Source organism: Pseudophryne corroboree, chromosome 5 (assembly GCF_028390025.1).
Source record: "Pseudophryne corroboree isolate aPseCor3 chromosome 5, aPseCor3.hap2, whole genome shotgun sequence".
NCBI classification, from domain to species: domain Eukaryota; kingdom Metazoa; phylum Chordata; class Amphibia; order Anura; family Myobatrachidae; genus Pseudophryne; species Pseudophryne corroboree.
Window position 1 is genome coordinate 736,459,040 of NC_086448.1, and position 19,486 is coordinate 736,478,525.

Sequence of the window (19,486 nt, forward strand, 5' to 3'; positions counted from 1 at the left end):
TATCTATTCTCCCTCCAGGGGGTTCATGGATCCCCAAAATGGAGCAAAGGTGTCGGTATGCCGGGTGTCGGGATTCCGGCGCCGGTATACTCTGCGCCGGGATCCCAACAGCCGGCAAACTGAAGACCACACCCCATCCTTGTACATAAAAAATCTGTTGAACTCAGAAAAAAAAAAAAGTGGAACTCAACAACTTATGATATATTCTGGGAGTACAAAAAATGCAAAACATTAAACTAAAAGAAGTGACAGTGCGTTCCTGCACAAATTAATCCCCGCTGATATTAAATCTTGCCCTAAAAGACACATCTCTACCGCTATTTGCACAATGTCTGCAGCTACTTAATCCACCAATCACATGTTACTTTAATGCTCAAGTCATTGCAAAATGTTTAATTTCACATATCAAAACCTGTCCTTGCTAATGCCAATGATTTGATGAAAGAGACTTTTCTATCTATAAAAGATTCATATATCTCTGCTGATTTAAAGGATGAATAATTCCGAAATACAGTATTTCTTGATTTTACGCTGTTACGATGTCGCTTGAAGAAAAAGTGTCATAAGCTCCATATCTGTGGGTTTTACATGAAATAATGAGCCTGTCTGTGTATTGTACAAAGTAAGTGCTCATTTGGGTGATTAACCTCGGGCCAGAAACATGTTGTTGCGCAGTACTGCGGTCGCACATAGCTCTCTCTGGTAGTTATTGTTTTGTGCACAGTAACTGATATTTGCATAATGCAGATACTGTAATTACTTCCACAAATATTATCTCTTCCATTAGGACCTCTAATCTTAATATAAAGTGCCTACAAAAGCAAAACAAAATATGAATTGCTTTTAGTGGCGTCCTTCATTGCTGACTCATGAATGCTATAACGAGCTACTATATAATGTCGCTATATAATTAGTTTTATTCTCTACATAGACAAAGCTTTATACTGTATGTGTGTTTTACTTGTGAACCATTCTGCAAGGATTTTTTTTTTCCAGACACTGCAGGATTCTGATAAGGATTTCAGTATTAAATACACTCTGGGGGTCATTACGAGTTGTTCGCTCGCAAGCTGCTTTTAGCAGCTTTGCACACGCTAAGCCGCCGCCTACTGGGAGTGAATCTTAGCTTATCAAAATTGCGAACAAAAGATTAGCAGAATTGCGAATAGACACTTCTTAGCAGTTTCTGAGTAGCTCCAGACTTACTCGGCATCTGCGATCAGTTCAGTCAGTGTCGTTCCTGGTTTGACGTCACAAACACACCCAGCGTTCGCCCAGACACTCCTCCGTTTCTCCAGCCACTCCCGCGTTTTTCCCAGAAACGGTAGCGTTTTTCCGCACACACCCATAAAACGGCCAGTTTCCGCCCAGAAACACCCACTTCCTGTCAATCACATTACAATCACCAGAACGAAGAAAAAACCTCGTAATGCCATGAGTAAAATACCTAACTGCATAGCAAATTTACTTGGCGCAGTCGCACTGCGGACATTGCACATGCGCATTAGCGACTAATCGCTCCATTGCGAGAAAAAAATAACGAGCGAACAACTCGAAATGACGCCCTCTGTACTATTCCCAACATCCCAAGCTGTAGCACTCCTAGGTCACCCAATGTTTCAGCCTGTGCTGCAGAACCAGGAGATATTTATATTTAATGTTATTGTCACCTGTTCCTTCTGTCCTACCCAGGGTACATTTTAATCAGAGCCATATTTAGTTCTCTGGAGCTTTCAGGCAGGTGACATTCGGCACCACAATGGCTGCACACAGACTGACATAACTCACATACAGTATGTTGCCATAAAATAAGATAAATCTTATATTAAGACTCACTAGAACTATACAACTCATCAAAGCTTATAACGGCTTTATTATAGGCTTTGATGGGTTTACTGTGGTCATTGAGGGGTGGTCAGGGGCCGGTTGGCAACTTATAGCCTAGGGTGCAGTTATTTTTTTCCTGATTGTTCTTAATGGGGGTTTTTTGTATAATTTTTCATTTGGAATACTACAGTAGTCACAGAAACAGGAAGAATCTGTAAAATCATTTTAGGAATAAAAAAAAAATATAAGCGTCTGAAAACTTGGCCAGAGTATGGAAGCTACAGTACTATAAATATTGCATCAACTTATAGCTTTAATGGGTCTATTTATCAATTATATATTAGCAGGATATCCTCTGAAAGTACCTGTTATAAGTATCCTCTAAAAGTATCTACAGGGGACCAGAGCAGATATCAGAGATATCCGCTGTGGTTCCCCCATTTTCGCCCGAAAACGCAGCCCCATAGAAACCTACGGGGCTGCTTCCATGCAGAATTCCTCAGTTCTACATTCCTCGAAAACTAGCAGGCGAGAGATTCGTACGATCCCTCCCCAGCCCTCAGGACTCGCACATGCACAGTCAGAAGTCCGCACATAGGGGGTCATTCCGACCGGTTCGCACGCTGCGGTTCATCACAGTGGTGTGAAAGGGTCGGTTCTGCGCATGCACGGCAGATGCAATGCGCAGGCATGTCGGTGCACAGCGATGGCAGTTGCTGGGCAACAATGCCGGGAACGAAGAAAGCAGTCGCAGCTCTGATCGCAAGAAGATTGACAGGCGGATCGGGGCGTCTACTCACCGTTTTCCGGGCGTGAGATCCGAACGCAGGCGTGTTGAGGCGTTTGGAGGGCGGATGTCTGACGTCAATTCCGGGACCTTCATCGCTGGATTCATCGCACAGAGTAAGTAACTGTAGGGCTGGTCTTCTTTTACACAAAACTTTTTTAGCATAGCAGGGCTGCACAAGCGATCGCAGCCTTGCTATGCTAAATTACACTCCCCCATGGGTGGCGTCTAGTTGATCGCACGGGCAACAAAAAGTTGCTACGTGCTATCAACTCGGAATGACCCCCCATAAGCAGTAATCCGGTGGACCCCAGAAAGTAAATATAAGGTGATCACAGGCATGGACTCCTATTAGAGCCCTTGTTCCTGCATGTGTACAATAATATATCGGCTGGTAGATAATGTCATATTGCAGCAAATAGCAGCTATAAGGAATTACAATCATCGTGTCAAAAACAGATAATAAATGGGTGCCTAAGTGAGTATCAGTAACCTTTTTACAAAAATAGCACTGCTGGACTATTCCAGTGACCAGTGTATAATCCAAGGAACATTATAGTGACTTCTATAAATATGTGCACAAAGCATTTTATTGACCTTTATGCAATATACAAAGCATTCCAGTGACCAGAAACACAATACAGGGAGCATTCTAATGGCCAATATACAACACAGAGAACATTCTAGTGACTGGAGATACAATGCAGAGAGCATTCTAGTGACCTCTGTACAGTTCAGAGACCGTTTAAGTTGGCTATATACAATACAGACAGCATTATAGTGACAATACATACTGCATTACAGTTACCCCTATGCAGGAGTTAAAGCGGGCCGGAAAAGGACGGAACTGTGTTCCGACACTTGTATTTGGAGGCAGAACATGTTGAGTCCCGGCCATGGGACTCAATCTGTACAATCAGTGTGCTTCCTTTCTGTGCGCCACTGCTCCCGCATTAATAGATGAGACAGGTTGGGCTAGACAGTGACTTAGCCTGCGTCCCCCAGTCCCCCTCCAATGGCACGGGGCAGGAACTTAAAAAAGAAATGGAAATATAGCAGACTCTAAAGCACAAGTATTTCCAAATGAATAAAAATGTACAAATGTATAAATGAATAAAAATGTTTAAAAAAAATTGTTTTGTTTTTTGTTTGATATATTTTTCCCAAAACCTTTTTACTGCACCTCTATGAATAATGTTATGTTATCATATGAATAACATGAGTGGATATTGTCAGTTTATCCCCGTATTATACAAATCCCTTCTACTATTGCAGATGATGGAAAGCTTTCCTTTGAAGAGTTCAAGGCTTACTTTGCTGATGGAATCCTAAGTGGGGAAGAACTCAGCGAACTCTTTCACAAAATCGACACCCACAAAACTGAGTAAGGACCATTTTCTGTATCCGTTGTAATGTAACTGAGAAAATGTAACCAGTTCATTGGCCATTATGAAGAGCTGATTGTAGGACGCTCTGAATAACTGTAAACAAAAATCATAGCTCAGTGCTGAAATATTTTTTAATAAATGAATATGTTAATTGGGAATTGCTGAGTGATGGAATACTTACAGAAAGTAACATGTTTGCATTGACTTATGATGCTGCGGCTGGGTGAATGAGCGTCTTTATTTGCAGGTGAAGATTGCTAAAACATTTTACTTTGGAATTAGGTCAGAAACTCAGAAAGATTTATTTGTAACTTAAGGCTTGGTACATGCGACCACCTGCTTATACTACCTAAATTACTCCAGTCATAGCTGTAACTAGGGCGGTGCAGGCTGTGTCGCTGCCCAGGACACAGGGCCCTGGGGCCGGCATTGTCACTGCCCCATGCCACCTGCATGGGCCTCACTGGGTGCCTGCACCCTGCAGCCAGTAGCACTATTGCAGAGCTCCAGGCAGTGTTCTACATCCTAGTGCAAACGGCCCCACACCCAAGGTGTGACGTCATGGCATCACGGGTTTCCGTGGGACGGGGCCAGCACAGTGTGGCACAGAGCTCTGTTTCGGCCCTGACTGCAATAACTGGAGCAAGCAACTTGGTAAACTATTAAACAGTCCCAGTTATCAAGTTTCCCCCCCCCCCACTCCCTTCCCAAGTTAGTCAACTTCCAGGTGACATCTGCAGAAAGATGCTGCAGACATTAACAAATGGTCTTTGCTATGTTTTGCATATACGCCACCTTCCAGGATAATACACTGAAAACACCGTCACCAGCAGAAGGTTGTATGGCCCACTGCATGGAAGGGGGAAGGGCGGTGCTGCACACAGAACCCCCCCAGGTGTTCATTTGCTCTGGTTGGGAAGTTTGTATATCTAGGGGACTGAAATGTTATACTTATTAACCTAGACTCACTCTGGAAAGCTTAAGCAGTGGGCGCTATTATACTAGATTTGACCCGTTTCCTTAATCAGGATATGACTTTGCAGACAACCTGTGAGCATTTCGTGTTCTGGTAGCCTGCTTTGGAAAGAATGTGCTTGATATGATGATAGAAAATGTAGGAAAGTTATATTGCAGCAATGTTCCAGAAACACGCTGTGCCAAATTGTTACATAGAGGAAAATATTTCTATAACAGTCTCCTCTTCAGGCAGCTTTACTTCAATACCTTATACAAAATCATAGCTTTGGCACCCTCATCATCTTACTGAGCCTTTAGGAAGCATTCATTGGGAAGGGAAATGTGTAAGTAGCGTGGAGGATAATTGAAGAATGCTTAGTCTGAGGGTATTGGGAAGGAAATATTTATGTAGACTATTACTTTACAGAGTCTAATTGGTCTTTTGTGGCACATGTGGTATGTCCATGCACTTTGCATTTATTGACAGCATCTGGCCAAGGAATATAGACAGAGGATGTATTAGGACTAATTAGATGCGACCTGGGGATTTTCAGTAGCTGAGGAATAGAGATGAGCAATATATTCACAGCATTTCTGCAGAACATTCAGCTCATTATGCATTTACAGTAGGAGCAGAATTGTCAAGTTTTCTCCAGCGGAATGTGGCCGTATGTATTTTGGACGGAATTTCCTCTATTATTTTTGTTCCACCTGGAATTACTAGTTTTAACCAGACCATACCACAGGGTAGGATGAAGTGACAGCTCTACTCACAGCCTGGTGCAGAATGTGGACTGGCAATTGCCTGGAAAAGCAAAGCAACTCTACATCTCATAATTATGCATCATGGGCACAGCTATAGTGGGTGCAGGGAAGACCATTTCTAGGAGGCTTTGAAGGCCCACCTCTGGGGCCTAACTCAACTGCACCCAGGTCATAAAGTGGTCTACCAGGTTCTCAAATGTCAGCTACAGTATGCAAAGTGTGGGATAATTTGAACTGAGTGTACTGCGTGGCATGTGTACTGACAGCAAAGGCACCCAGGGCCGTCTTAACAGCAGTGTAGGCCCCTGGGAACAGCAATGCACTGAGCCCCCTACCTATCCTCCAGCGATAGGGGTGGGGGGGGGGTGCTATCAGCGGCGGCTTTGATGTCCCACGGCGGTAGGGGGTGTTCTATCTTCCGCTCAGCATGTAGGACCTGGAACAGTAATTTCTGCTAATTACTCCTTTACTGCACAGATGGAGCTAAACTGTAGAAGGGGGCATTGGGCTCAATGAAGAAGCCCTGGTACATGACTTCCAGGGTGTTAGGGGGTGTTTAATTCGTAGAGGAGGGGTGGATAGTGGAGTGGGCTTAATATTTATTGTTTTCCGGTAGGAGGGCAGCTTGCTTTACTACAGATATCTCAAGTTCCTGAAAATATATTTCTTAGATTTGAATGGGATAAAAAACTAGTGAGTTCCATCTTTCAGGAGGTACTGGGGACTTGAGGATCAGAGTTCAGGAGCCAGAGCAATTCACCAACGAAAATCTAAAAGTGCATATTAGGCGTGTGGAGCTGGAGCAGGGACCAGTTGCTTGAAGGCTGATATCTCTGGTTCTGTGCATAGTAGAGACAAGCTGCCAGTGTCCACTGAAAGGGGAGAGTCACAGCTTTTGGATTATACTCTCATAAAAACTCAAAGTCAGACAGAACCTGAGATATCTGACTGGGAAGTGCAATTAACAGCCTTGGATGGGGACCTCTGCTTTCAAGTCAGATATCTCCAGTTCCCCAGGGCCGATTTTCAAAAATCTGGTACCCCTGGAAAGAGGGGACCCTCAGCTATCAGCCTAGGGCCCTTATACTCCTGGGGCCCTTGGGCAAGAGCCCATTGAGCCCATACGAAAAGACGGCCCTGAAGGCACCTGGGAAATGTAGTCTTGGACTCCCATTGCGTCACTTCCAGCAGAGTCCTGCAATGCCTGATGGTGGGTACACACGGGCCGATATATCGCAGGTCAATAGAACGGCCGATATATCGCAGGTCCGTCGGCCAGTGTGTATTGGCAATATGTCTGTGAACTCCGTCGTTCACAGACATATCGCGTCGGCCCCGCAGCACAGCTGGCCGCTCGTACACATGCAGCGGCGGCCGGCGGTGATTGACGGCTGAACTGGGCGGGTGTGTGTACACGCCCGCCCAGTTCATGACGTCACTCCCCGACGGATCGGGCAGTGTGTATGCACAGCACACTTCCCGATCCGTCCATAGATATATCTGACGATCATTTGATCTGCAGATGTAGTTATCAGTGTGTACCCACCTTTAGTCCTGTAGTGCTTAGGAAATGAAAATTCGGGACTCTTTTCACATCACTTTTGGTGGCAGTCACCACAACAGAAGGTACCATCTGTTTCTATCAAGGCATTAGGCTGAGGAGTGGCAGTAGAATAAAATAAGGTGAAACCCCATTCTTTTTTGGACCCTTGCCCTTTCATCTATTTCCTCCTTTGGATCCCACGACCATCCAGGAGTAAGGATGTGGGTGGGGGATTAGTGCCTTGCCCCAGGTGACAGGACAAAAATTCTAGTATGAGGCCCACAAAGTTCTGCCTACGCCCCTGCTTGACATACAATTATTTTAACTGTTTTGCCAGCAGCTCTCCTCGAAGATTTAGACACAAGTCCTTTTTCCAAGCATATCTTGTGCTTTCAAGTGTTCAAATGTATGCAGTTCAGATGCGTCTCCAGTTGTGACTGTGTAGGCAGAACTATGCTGCATCTCAGCGATCTGCGATAATCTGCGATAAGCTAAATCCAGTGAGGGTGTATAGGTGGATTTATGTAAAAACAAACAAAGCACCAGCGCTGATTGGATTAAATATATAATATTCAGTTGATTTTAGTTATATTTGAGCTGCAAACTTCAAAATGTGTTTGTGGAGCACACTAAAAGGATATACAGGTGAATGTATTTAAAGAGAGTACGGATGGTATAATGGTTAGCATTACTCACAGCACTGAGGTCATGGGTTTGATTCCCACCATGGCTCTAACTGTGTGGAGTTTGTATATTCTCTCCGTACTTTTGTGGATTTCCTCCGGGTACTCCGGTTTCCTCCCACATTCCAAAAATATACTGGTAGGTTAATTGTCTTCCAACAAAAATTAACCCTAGTGTGAATGTGTGTGTGTGTACATGTAGTAGGGAATATAGATTGTAAGCTCCACTGGGGCAGGGACTGATGTGAAGGGTTAAATATTCTCTGTAAAACGCTGCGGACTATGTGTGCGCTATATAAATAACTGGTATTAATAATAAAGAGAAGCCTGTTCTCTATAGAGATAGTATAGAAGAAGTTGTGCTAATATTAGGATGACCTGCTATGAAATGACTTGTGCTCACTCCAATTTAAGATGTAAAAAATATTAACACATTTATTTATGCACAAGGTTCATTATAAATGAGTAACAGAAAACAACAACAGAGTTAATGCACACCTGAATAAAAATATTTTTCCTTTTAAAAAATTTATAAAAGTACAGTATGTATGATTAAAAATCACAGGTCCTCCGCATGGATCAATTTCTAGTGTAGATGAAGGGAGTTAATATTCCCCACTTTTAGTGCAGGGTGATGTTATTACAGTTTGAAGTGCCATTAATATTTGCTACAACGTAGCTGTATGTTACCAGGTCAGATCTGTGGAGCATCAGCCACTTCCACTGTATTTGCCAAGAGCCACTTTTGGCAGCGCTAACCCTCCTCTCAATGCCACATGTACGAGGGAAGGCTGTCCGCAGCTGCGATCGGCTTTTTGTTTACCGCCTGTCCACAGACACAAGGGGCATCGCGGCTTGGAGTGCTGGTATCCACGCGGCTTGAAAGTCCGGCTCTGATGGAAAATGCATGGGTGAAGGACCACACCTTTGCACTAGTTAAGCACTTCTGCCCAATGCACTTCTTTTTCAGGTTGCACTGTTTTTCCTTTGCCCTAGCCTTCTGGGCAAGGATAATTTATTGTATTTACTGCCCTTTTTTCACCTGTTCACCACACATTTGTGTGTGTGTTCACGTTTGTTAGGGTTTGGGCGAGACCCTTATGGTCCACCCTTTGCCTAAGTTGTCTGAGAATCTCTCCTTCTGGGTAGAGCCAAAGAATCTGCTCGCCTGGGGGAGAAAGGGGCAACCACGAGCCTTGCGATAAAGGGAAGCCCTGAAGACCTGCTCCCTAAGTGGCTTTTTGGCTCTGATGGTTGTGATTTAAAGGATCCCTCCTAGCTTCTGTGAAAGAGGACCTGAAGATTCCCTTTTCCCTTCATTAGGCCTTATGGCTCTGAGATGATCTGCAGAAACCAGGCCATTCTCCTTTTGGAGAGGGTCCAAAGACCCAAGCCCCAGCAGCACAGTTTTTGCACTGCACTGGGTGAATTGGAGCACACAATTAAAGGTAAAAGAAAAAGAGTTGTGTGTTTGTATTCAAAATATTCTGCACCAAAGACGAGGCTGTTGAAGTGCACAGTGATAATGATGAAAAGAAGTGCCACCGTTTTGGGCATATGGCCGAATACACATTTGGATCTGGACATGCAATGCAAGGCCAATTGTGGCCAACATGTGTTGGACTTTGCATCAGCCTTAAAGTGTTACATGCCACTTCCAGTAGGTATTTGTTACTATCTGTCCAAGACAGCATTACTGTAAGATTTTTAATCCAGAAATGGGAGTGTATGGATTTTTTAAACTGAAAATATTACTAAACATTAATAAGTAACAGTAGTAATGCAATAATAGCAACAGACTTTGCTGCAGCAGGGAATGGTAATACTGAGTCTTTTACACATGCGAAAGTCACAACTTGTCTTCACTGCAGCAGCGATCGTTAATCTGTCACTCACAGCTTATGTTCAGGCCAGTTGAGCTCCTCATTCCCTTAAACAGATTAGTGCAAGAAATGTCTTGCTTCACAGAACTGACTGCTTTCATTTTTCAGGTTTGTGGGTCACCAATCATGTATAATTCAATGTATTCCAGTAACTTAACCCCATGCCGGTGCCGCTGTTTACTAGAGAGGACTGTTAATAATTCTCTTGTTTTGCATAAGTTCATACACCTGTGACTTTTATTTTGATGGTTTGTTGGACATGACAATATTTTCACCTACAGTTAATTAAGTTACTCAGAATAGCAAATATCTGTGATTTTTTTCTTCTTTCTTTCTAGGGACACAAAAAAAAATACTGAGGGTTGGCTCAGGAGAAGCATTGCCCCTAATTAAAATTGCATGGTTTGCATTTTGAAATACATGTGTGCATTTTAAAACAACCACAACGTACTGTATAGCTGTATCTACTATTTAACCATTTCTTAAACACATCATTCCATTTTTTTCTCTCACTGAGATGTCATACGATGTGCACTGCTGTAAGACACCTTTGATTTTGATCAGTGTTGGCTAAAGGTTTGCTCTCTTGCTAATGTAATGATATGGGGTAATTAGCTTGGTAGAGGGTGTATTGGCGCCAGTGGCGGAAGTTGTGAGTGGTGGGCCCAGGTGCAAAAATATAATTTGGGCCCCCTCCACCATCCCAGCCCAAGTTCACAATATGCCACACGGCACTGAGTGATAGGGAGAGGCAAAGGGTGACAGCGGAAGGCAGGGGAGGCAGAGGGTGAAAGGGAGAGGCAGTGAGTGACAGGGAGAGGCAGAGGGTGAGAGGGAGAGGCAGGGGGACAGGAACACAGTGGCCTCTGCTCTGTCTGTGACAGGGACCCCCATCACGTGTGCTTTTTCTCAGTTTGGGACTCGTTTAGGCAGACTCTCAGTGGCAAACGCAGGATTTGTATGGGGGGGTTTCCAGAACTGGGCGGAGCCAATCACGGGGGTGGGGACTGAGGTGACCCAGCATATGCTGGGTCCGTAAAACTAGTGTACATATTTACACACACACACACACACACACACACACACACACACATATCTACACATATATATATATACATACACACAGCATATTAAACATGCATATATATATATATATATATATGTGTGTGTACACACATACAGTATATATATATATATATATATATATATATATACATACACATACACACACGTACATATATATATATATATATATATATATATATCTATATCATGTGTGTGTGTGTGTGTTTATATGTATGTATGTATATACATGTGTATATATGTATGCACATGGATATATTATTATTATTATTATTATTATTATCCTTTATTTATATGGCGCCACAAGGGTTCCGCAGCGCCCAATTACAGAGTACATGAATAATCAAACAGGAAAACAGCAACTTACAGTTGATGACAGTATAGGACAAGTACAGGGTAAATACACATAGTTACATCAGCAGATGACACTGGAATAAGTATCAGGTGGCCGAAGACTGCTGGAGTTGATGCAGTTGAAGATTATTAAAGTAAGAATGGATAAGCACATGAGGGAAATATATATATGTACTATAATTAAAATAAACTTTTATTGCTCTTACAAGTGCCACCAGGAAGACAGCAGACTGCAGAGAACGCTAGACAGCCATTAATAATACTCATGCAGCTAAAAAAAAAAAAAAAAAAAAAAATATTTTTTTTTTTTTTTTTTTTTAGTGGAGGGGGGTTTCTGGGTGCTCGGAACCCCCCCCCCCTGGGTGCGCCACTGACTCTGAAAGTGCCAGTGACACTGAGCTGCCTTTAATTAACTGATCGAAGTGAATCAGACAAAATTTACTGCTGTCTATTACTTAGAGGCAGTAAGTGGCTGTGATCATCAGCGCTGATAGGTAGCAGGACTCCTCTATCAGTCAGGCACACACAAGGTCACCTTAGGTAAGATGGGGCCACCATGCTCTCTGCACTGGGCCATTCATCCAACATTTCTCAAAATGGTCTGTGGCCAGGGGGCCAGGGGATAACTCATTGCTGATCTGGGCAGTAGTGGGCCCCTTAGTAGGCCCCAGTGTAATGCACCTGCTGCAGCACTGGTAGTTCTGCCTCTGATTGGTGCAGGGTCTAGATGTCCTCACACCTGCCTTTTCTTCCCTGTGTGGGTGAAAACACACGCTGCCAGTGAATGGATGTTGGAGTGGCTTGTGTGGAGGTGGGTGCTGGTAAATACCTCTTGCGGCAAGTTGTCACGGCTTATGGGGCTTCTCGGTCCTCCTGGCTGCAGAGATCGGTCAGGTTTGCTGGGTGTCCGCCGGCGGAGCTTACCGAGCAGTACGCTGAGTGCACTGGTGCGGCTCTGTTCGGGATCAGTATCTCTGTAACCAGCACCCACCTCCACACAAGCCACTCCAACATCCATTCACTGGCAGCGTGTGTTTTCAATGGCACTTTCCGGCATGAGGGTCTGACATTGCAGAAAAAATCACACCGACCACTTAATAGGCTTTGGGGCAAAGAACTACAACCAGGAAACTTACAAATAACGTTACTATTACACAAAGTGACAGAGTGGGTAAGACGCAAACAGCGCATCACCCTCACATATGTACCTTAATGACTTTAAACTGATGTTTATTCTGATTCACCTTAAGTGACCACACTTAATTGACTTTAATTACTGCGCACTAGAGGTCAAGCTTTGGAGTAAGGAAAACTTTGAGATTTCAATAAAAGACATCCAGACCTCCAAAGAATCTTTTTTACTGCAATTTACTTTACCTTTCTATATATATGTGTGTTATTTGTTTTTGTTTGTGGATTAGTTTTTTGTCTACCGGTACTAGGAACACTCCCCCGCAAATAGCAATTATATCCAAGAAATTCATTTTTTAAGACCAGTAATAATAACAACAGTCTGGTCTATGCTCACATCATTTACTTGCCTTAGAATAGACCTTAGAAATGTCACAATGTCACGTCATTTTAAGCTGTTTTGTGATGTACAATAAATACACCCTCTTTTAAAACAAGTATTGTGTGTTTATCCACAGTAGCGCTAGGAGTTCACCCCCCCTTTTAGGGATGGAATAAGGAGTTTGCATCCCTTTTAGGAAGATTCCTGCAAAGACAGATTGGTGTACACAAAGCATTATGCACCGCAATCCAGAACATGCTCAATCCAACTGCATAGCAGCCACGTAGAAAACCTATGGCAGCTGCTTTCTGGTTGGAAATGGCAGAACCGTGGCAGATATAAGAATATCAGGTGTTTTGGGGGGATATCCATAGGCGTAACTATAGTGGGTGCCAAGGGTGCCATTTCTATGGGGTCCAGAGGCTTAGGGGGGCCTGGACCCAGGTTATAAAGTTGCATACCAATTTCCCAGATTCACCTGCTAAGCAGTTGGGTCTGATCCACTGCCCAGTCTGAATTGTGTGACATTACATTTTTAGTGAGAGGTATGTGTAGTGGATGTTATAATGGTTAGGGGGCACTGTAATGTGGCATAATCTGATCTGCTCATTGTAATGTGGAGGGCACTATACTGTTACATAATAAGAACTGGGGCACTTTAATGTGGCATAATATGAAATGGAGGCACAATAGTGTGGCATAATATGTACTGGGGCACTCTAATGTGGCGCAGAATGAGCAGGGGGCACTGTATATCAAAATATGCGTTACTGTGTGGCATAATGTGTACTGGCAGCTCTACAATGTGTCATCATGTAAACTAGGGAACTACTATGGGTCATAAAATAAACTAGGGCACTACTACAGGACACAGTATTAGCTAGGGCAGTACTATGGTTCAGAAAATTAATTAGGGCACTATTATGGGGCATGAAGTTAATAGCTTCTTAGCTGGACACACACTGAAATGCGGACGCATCCCACGGATATTTGCAAACTGCAAATGTGTTGTAGAAAAGCAATTGCAGGCTGTGCATTTGGCGCACCATGTAACTATACACACATGGGCAGAGATTGGCACAGTGGAAGAACTGATCCGCCCACCACCGGATCACTCTTTCCATGAAATGGGGGTTTCTAGGAGGCAGCTGGGTGTTGACAATATGATGACGCAGAACTGATCTGTCTCATTGGTGTGTCATGGGAGTCGTGTGGGCATGTAGCCAGACTTCTGTGTTTTTGGAGCGTTTGGGCAGATGCCTGTTTCTAATGGATCTTATGCACCCTGCACAGGCTGGGTGTAAGGGCTTGTATTAATGGAAAATAGAAAACACTGGCCATCCGCATGAAGATAAACAGATAATCGGCACAGACTGGAAGATACTTACATTAGCATAAAATAGCAGGCAGGCTGCTGAGGCCATATGGAAGAACAGCTGCAGAAGCGTCAGGCCCATGTAATTAGTTACTGTGCTCAAAAAGAATGGTCAGCAGCTGCTGCACCAGGAAGTGTCCAACCTTTCTGAATTGTGTATAATGTAGATTGGTAGCGGTGGTAGCGTTACACCAGGGTGATGTGTGTTATGTGCTATGCAGATAGCTATGTTAATGGGGGTGTATGTAATTAGTGCTTTCTGATAAGAATTTGGTGTGTCATGGTGCTAAGCGGTGGTGCTACGTGGTGGTGGTGCTAAATGTTGGTGAGTGGTGGTGCTGCTAAGTGGTGGTGGTGCTAAGCAGTGGTTGTTGCAGTGCTAAGTGGTGGTGGTGGTGACTGGTGGTGGTAGTGTTGAGTGGTAGTGGTGCTGAAAAGTGACATGCGGTAAGGTGAATGGCTGGGGAGGCACACATGGGGATGGGTCTGAATGCTGGGAGCCTGTCTCACTCCCTACTCACTGTAACTCTCCCATCACTACACTAAACTACAGTGTCCATTGAGTCTCCTACCTGCATCCCTGTGTTTTCACTTGCTCCTGCTGACTGAGCTCTGACTACAGTGCACTTCCTGATCACATGACATATCCAAGTGTCCATCAGTGCACAAGGCACTCAAAGGCATGCCACTATTAGCTCCCTTTCTGTGCAGCTTCACTGACTGTGGTGTGGCCCCACCCCCAGCCCTGCAAAGCAGTGTCTGACTGTAGAACTCAGGGAGAGCTGTTGCTGCCTCATCTCTCGTCTCCCTGCTGCTCCAGGGATCTCCACAAAGCTGGTGAGTGTTACAGTAGTTATAAAAAGGATTAAACAAAGAAGATGTTTATGCTATATATATCTTCTTTGTGTTATTCTAATCGTTTTTATATAACATTTTAGGAATTTGAAAGGCAGTATGACTGGGGAGGCTCTGTCTACCCTGGTGGTGGTGCTGAGAGGTGGTGGTGGTGGTGGTGGTGGTGCTGAGTGTGTAGTGAAAACAGTGCGTTTAAAATCAATATATTGTATCAATATCACAATAAGGTGCTGACATGATGTTAATAAAAACAACCAGCATCCAGAGGGAAGGGTGGCTGTTGGTATGGGTTGTGATTAGAGATGAGCGGGTTCGGTTCCTCGGGATCCGAACCCCCCCGAACTTCACCCATTTTACTTGGTTCCGAGGCAGCCTCGGATCTTCCCGCCTTGCTCGGTTAACCAGAACGCGCCCGAACGTCATCATCCCGCTGTCGGATTCTCGCGAGATTCGTATTCTATATAAGGAGCCACGCGTCGCCGCCATTTTCACTCGTGCATTGGAGATTGAACGGAGAGGACGTGGCAACATTCTCTCCCTGAAAAGCTCCGTAATCTGTGCTCAGTGTGCTGCAAATATCTGTGCTCAGTGTGCTGCAAATAATCTGTGCTCAGTGTGCTGAAAATATCTGATCAGTGTGCTGCATTGTGGGGACTGGGGACCACCAGTATAAGTATATACATGATGTGGTCATTCACTGGTACCTGGTGACAGAACGTATACTGGATTCCCTCACAATGTAACTTTATATCTGTCATCTATATACATGATGTGGTCATTCACTGGTACCTGGTGACAGAACGTATACTGGATTCCTCCACATTGTGTTTGGGGCCAATTTTTTTAAGTGCCATCATGTCTGACACTGCAGTGCCACTCCTAGATGGGCCAGGTGTTTGTGCCGCCCTCTTGGGTCGCTTTGCTTAGTCATCCAGCGACCTCGGTGCAAATTATTGTGAGGTGTGAGGTGTTCAGAATAGACTGGAAATGAGTGGAAATTGTGGTTATTGAGGTTAATAATACTATAGGACCCCCAAATTCTATGATTTAAGCTGTTTTGAGGGGGTTTTGTAAAAAAACACCCAAATCCAAAACACACCCGAATCCGACAAAAAAATTTCAGGGAGGTTTTGCCAAAACGCGTCCGAATCCAAAACACGGCCGCGGAACCGAATCCAAAACCAAAACACAAAACCCGAAAAATATCCGGTGCACATCTCTAGTTGTGATGCGGACATGTTCTCTTGGAAAGTGGAATGTCTTGCAAACAGTTTTAGCACTGTGCAAAGTGTGTGTGTCTGTTCTGCAACAGTCTCTTACTGTAACAATCTGCTTATAGTTGGGTGTACACAGACAGGTTAGGAAGGTATCAGTAAATTGGGAGTGGTTGCTAGCACTGTATCTTTTTAAGTAGTTGAGTACACTTTGTGCCTACCTCTTGGCGAGTAGTGCTGCGTAATTGGATACAGGTTCTTTCCTGACTTGACACTTATCAGCAGGACTAGAAAGCAGGCGGTCCTAGCACACAACTAGTATTACCAGGAGTATGGGTGGTGTTGTCTGCGTGGGAGTGGGAGGGGACAAGGAGCTGGGTGGTGGTAGGTGTGTAGTAGGATGACGAGCAGTTGCGTGCTCCCACTGGGGAACGCAGAGATGGATGTCCCAGAACAGGTGTTAAAATAACTCTAAAGTTCGAATTATATACTATCTATATTAATGTATTGATGTAATAATAAATTAAAGCAGTGATGAGGGGTCAGGGCCCTTTAAATTATTTTAAATAATTTATTATGAATTATGTTCCATGTTTGCTGTGCGATGCTTTTGTACTTGTGCAGGAAGGGGGGGGGGGTGCGGGACTGACATGTGGGGCGGACATCCCCCCGCATGTCTGAGTGACTGATCGTAGCACATCTACGATCAGGTCTGAATTAGGCCCAATGTGCACTGAGAGTGATCCAATCAGATCCCTCCTAGTGTCCTCTGCTGCATGCGGAACATCTGTTGCACAGAAGGACCCCTTAGTCTTAAATCCGCCAAGGACAGCTCTTATCTGGACAGCTATCTTTTGCAATTTTTTTCAAGCAGACTAAGTTGAGTTTTCTGAATTACTAAATACCACTAGGCATGGGCGTATAACAGAGGAGGAGGCCCGTGTCCATTCGTCTCCATCGGGGCCTCCTTCTCTGCCGGTGCCTGTCAGCACAATAGAGTCTGAGCACTAGAGGGGCACAGACTCTATTGCGTATGCACAAATCTCCAGGGGATGGCGCAGTGGGCATTTTCTCAGAAATGTACTTACTGCGCATGTGCAAATCTCCTGAAAAATGGCTGTCGCGCCATTTACCAGAAATTTGTTACCGCTGGCGGGGGCATATTTAAAAATTGAGTATTTAAAAGTGGGTGTGCAGTGTGGGCCCCCATGGACCTCGGGGGCCTATGTGCACCACACACACTGCACCCCTTATAGATACGCTGCTGCCGTCATGCTTGCAGGCAGAGGTGTAGCTAGGCACCATTGTGCCCGGAGCAAGGGTATGTTTTGGCGTCCCCCTCCCCTGTATATTCTCCCCGTACTTGGGTGGGTTTCCTCCAGGTACTCCGGTTTCCTCCCACAATACAAATATATAGTGGTAAGTTAATTGGCTCCCAATAAAAATGAACCCTGTTGTGTGTGGATGTAAGGGATATAGATTGTAAGCTCCCATGGGGGACTGATGTGATTGCCAAAATATTCCCCGTAAAGTGTGGAATATATGTGCGCGATATAATAATAACTTCTAATAAATAAATAGTGGCTTCATTGGGAAGGTTCGTGGCCACAGAATAGTAAGGAAGGCGCTGCAGCAGTAGCTGAGGCACAGAGAGAGGTGCTGCAGCATCAATGTAGAGCAGGGGTGGGCAATTATTTCAGCTGGGGGGCCACTTAACACATTCCATCGAATATTCGAGGGCCGCACACAAAATATCCCCTCCCTCCCTGAGCACGCACAGGTACAAGGTATAACAAAAACACACAGGTGTAGGTGGGTACAGGGGCCCTCATTCCGAGTTGGTCGTTCGCTAGCTAGTTTTAGCAGCCATGCAAATGCATAGTCGCCGCCCACGGGGGAGTGTATTAAAATAGCATCCTGTGCAGCAGCACGCCTGCAAACACATTTTGTGCAGAACAAGACCAGCCCTGTAGTTACTTATTCTGTGCGATGATTGCTGCGACGAGTGACACAGTAATGACGTCAGACACCCGCCCTGCAAACGCCCGGCCACGCCTGCATTTTCCCAAACACTCGCAGAAAACGGTCAGTTGCCACCCAGAAACTCCCACTTCCTGTCAATCTTCTTGTGTCCGCCAGTGCGACTGAAAGCGTCGCTAGATCCTGTGCAAAAGCACGGCGGCCATTGTACCCGTACGATACGACGCGAATGCGCATTGCGGTGCATGCACAGTTTAGCCCCGTTTTGCCTTAATCGCTGCGCTGCGAAAATCCGTAACTCGGACCCCCAAGGGGGTGTCACAAAGCGCCAGGGGGTGTTCACTGTCAAAAATGTCAGGAAGGTAGGGGTACAGGGTGCCATATACACTGAGGTAGGGGTACAGGGTGTCATATATATAGAGGCAGGGGGTACTGGGTATCAAACACGGGGGGGGGGTACAAGGTGTGGAACACATACACAGGGGTAGGAGGGTACTGGGACACACACCAGGGGTGAGGGTGGTAGTGGGGGGCACTCACACAGAGGTATTAGGTACAGTGAGTCACACACACAGGGGGGGGGGGGGGGGGTTAGGTGGGTACAGGGCTCCCAGGGTGCTCACCTCTCTCTGCACCAATCCACTGAGTTGCAGGACGTCACATGTGGTAACCAGGTACAGGCCAGAAGATCAAGTGCTGTGCAGTCCATGGAGCCGCACCGCCAGTAATTTTGGGTGTGATGCGGAACAGTGTTTGGGAGGCCAAGGTCTGCTTCCTCCTCCCTGGAGGAGGGAGGGTGTCGGGGACGCTGCCGCTGTTCCTCCATGATGCTCCATGATGCAGAGCCGGCCGAGGTGGTTAGCCAGGGAGCAGGAGACAGCCGGGCGTCCAGCTGCCCAGATGATCCGCTGGCCGCATCCGCTGCTGCCCCTGCTTTGGCTCTGCCCCCGCACCGCCCAGCGCCTGACGTCGGAAAGGAAATCCCGGTCAGCAGCCCCTGTGACGTGACCGGGATTTCCTCAGCGGCGCCGCGTCTTTGAGCTGCTGTAGCGCAATGACCACTGCTGGGGGACAGCGGGCCAGGCAGGATCGGTTCGCGGGCCGCATTCGGCCCGCGGGCCGCATGTTGCCCACCCCTAATGTAGAGAGAAGTGTTCTAGCAGCCAGGTCAGAGAGAGGTGCTAAAGCAGCCGGGACAGAGAGAGGTGTTGCAGAAGCCGGGTCTGAAAGAGGTGCTGCAGCAGCTAGGGCAGAGAGAGCTATTGCAGTATCTGAAGTA

General features: G+C 45.4%; 1 protein-coding gene across 4 annotated transcripts in view; it reads left to right on the top strand.

Moving 5' to 3' along the window:
• NECAB1 (N-terminal EF-hand calcium binding protein 1) overlaps window positions 1-19,486 on the top strand; it is a 771,241-nt gene that overhangs the window by 219,302 nt on the left and 532,453 nt on the right. For all 4 annotated transcript variants that reach the window (XR_010177908.1, XM_063924081.1, XM_063924080.1 and 1 more), the window contains one exon: window positions 3,890-3,998. Coding sequence is in view for 3 of the 4 variants with exons in the window: in XM_063924081.1 (XP_063780151.1) it covers window positions 3,890-3,998 (109 nt within the window). In the remaining variant the exon portion in view is untranslated. The remainder of the gene's footprint in view (window positions 1-3,889; window positions 3,999-19,486) is intronic.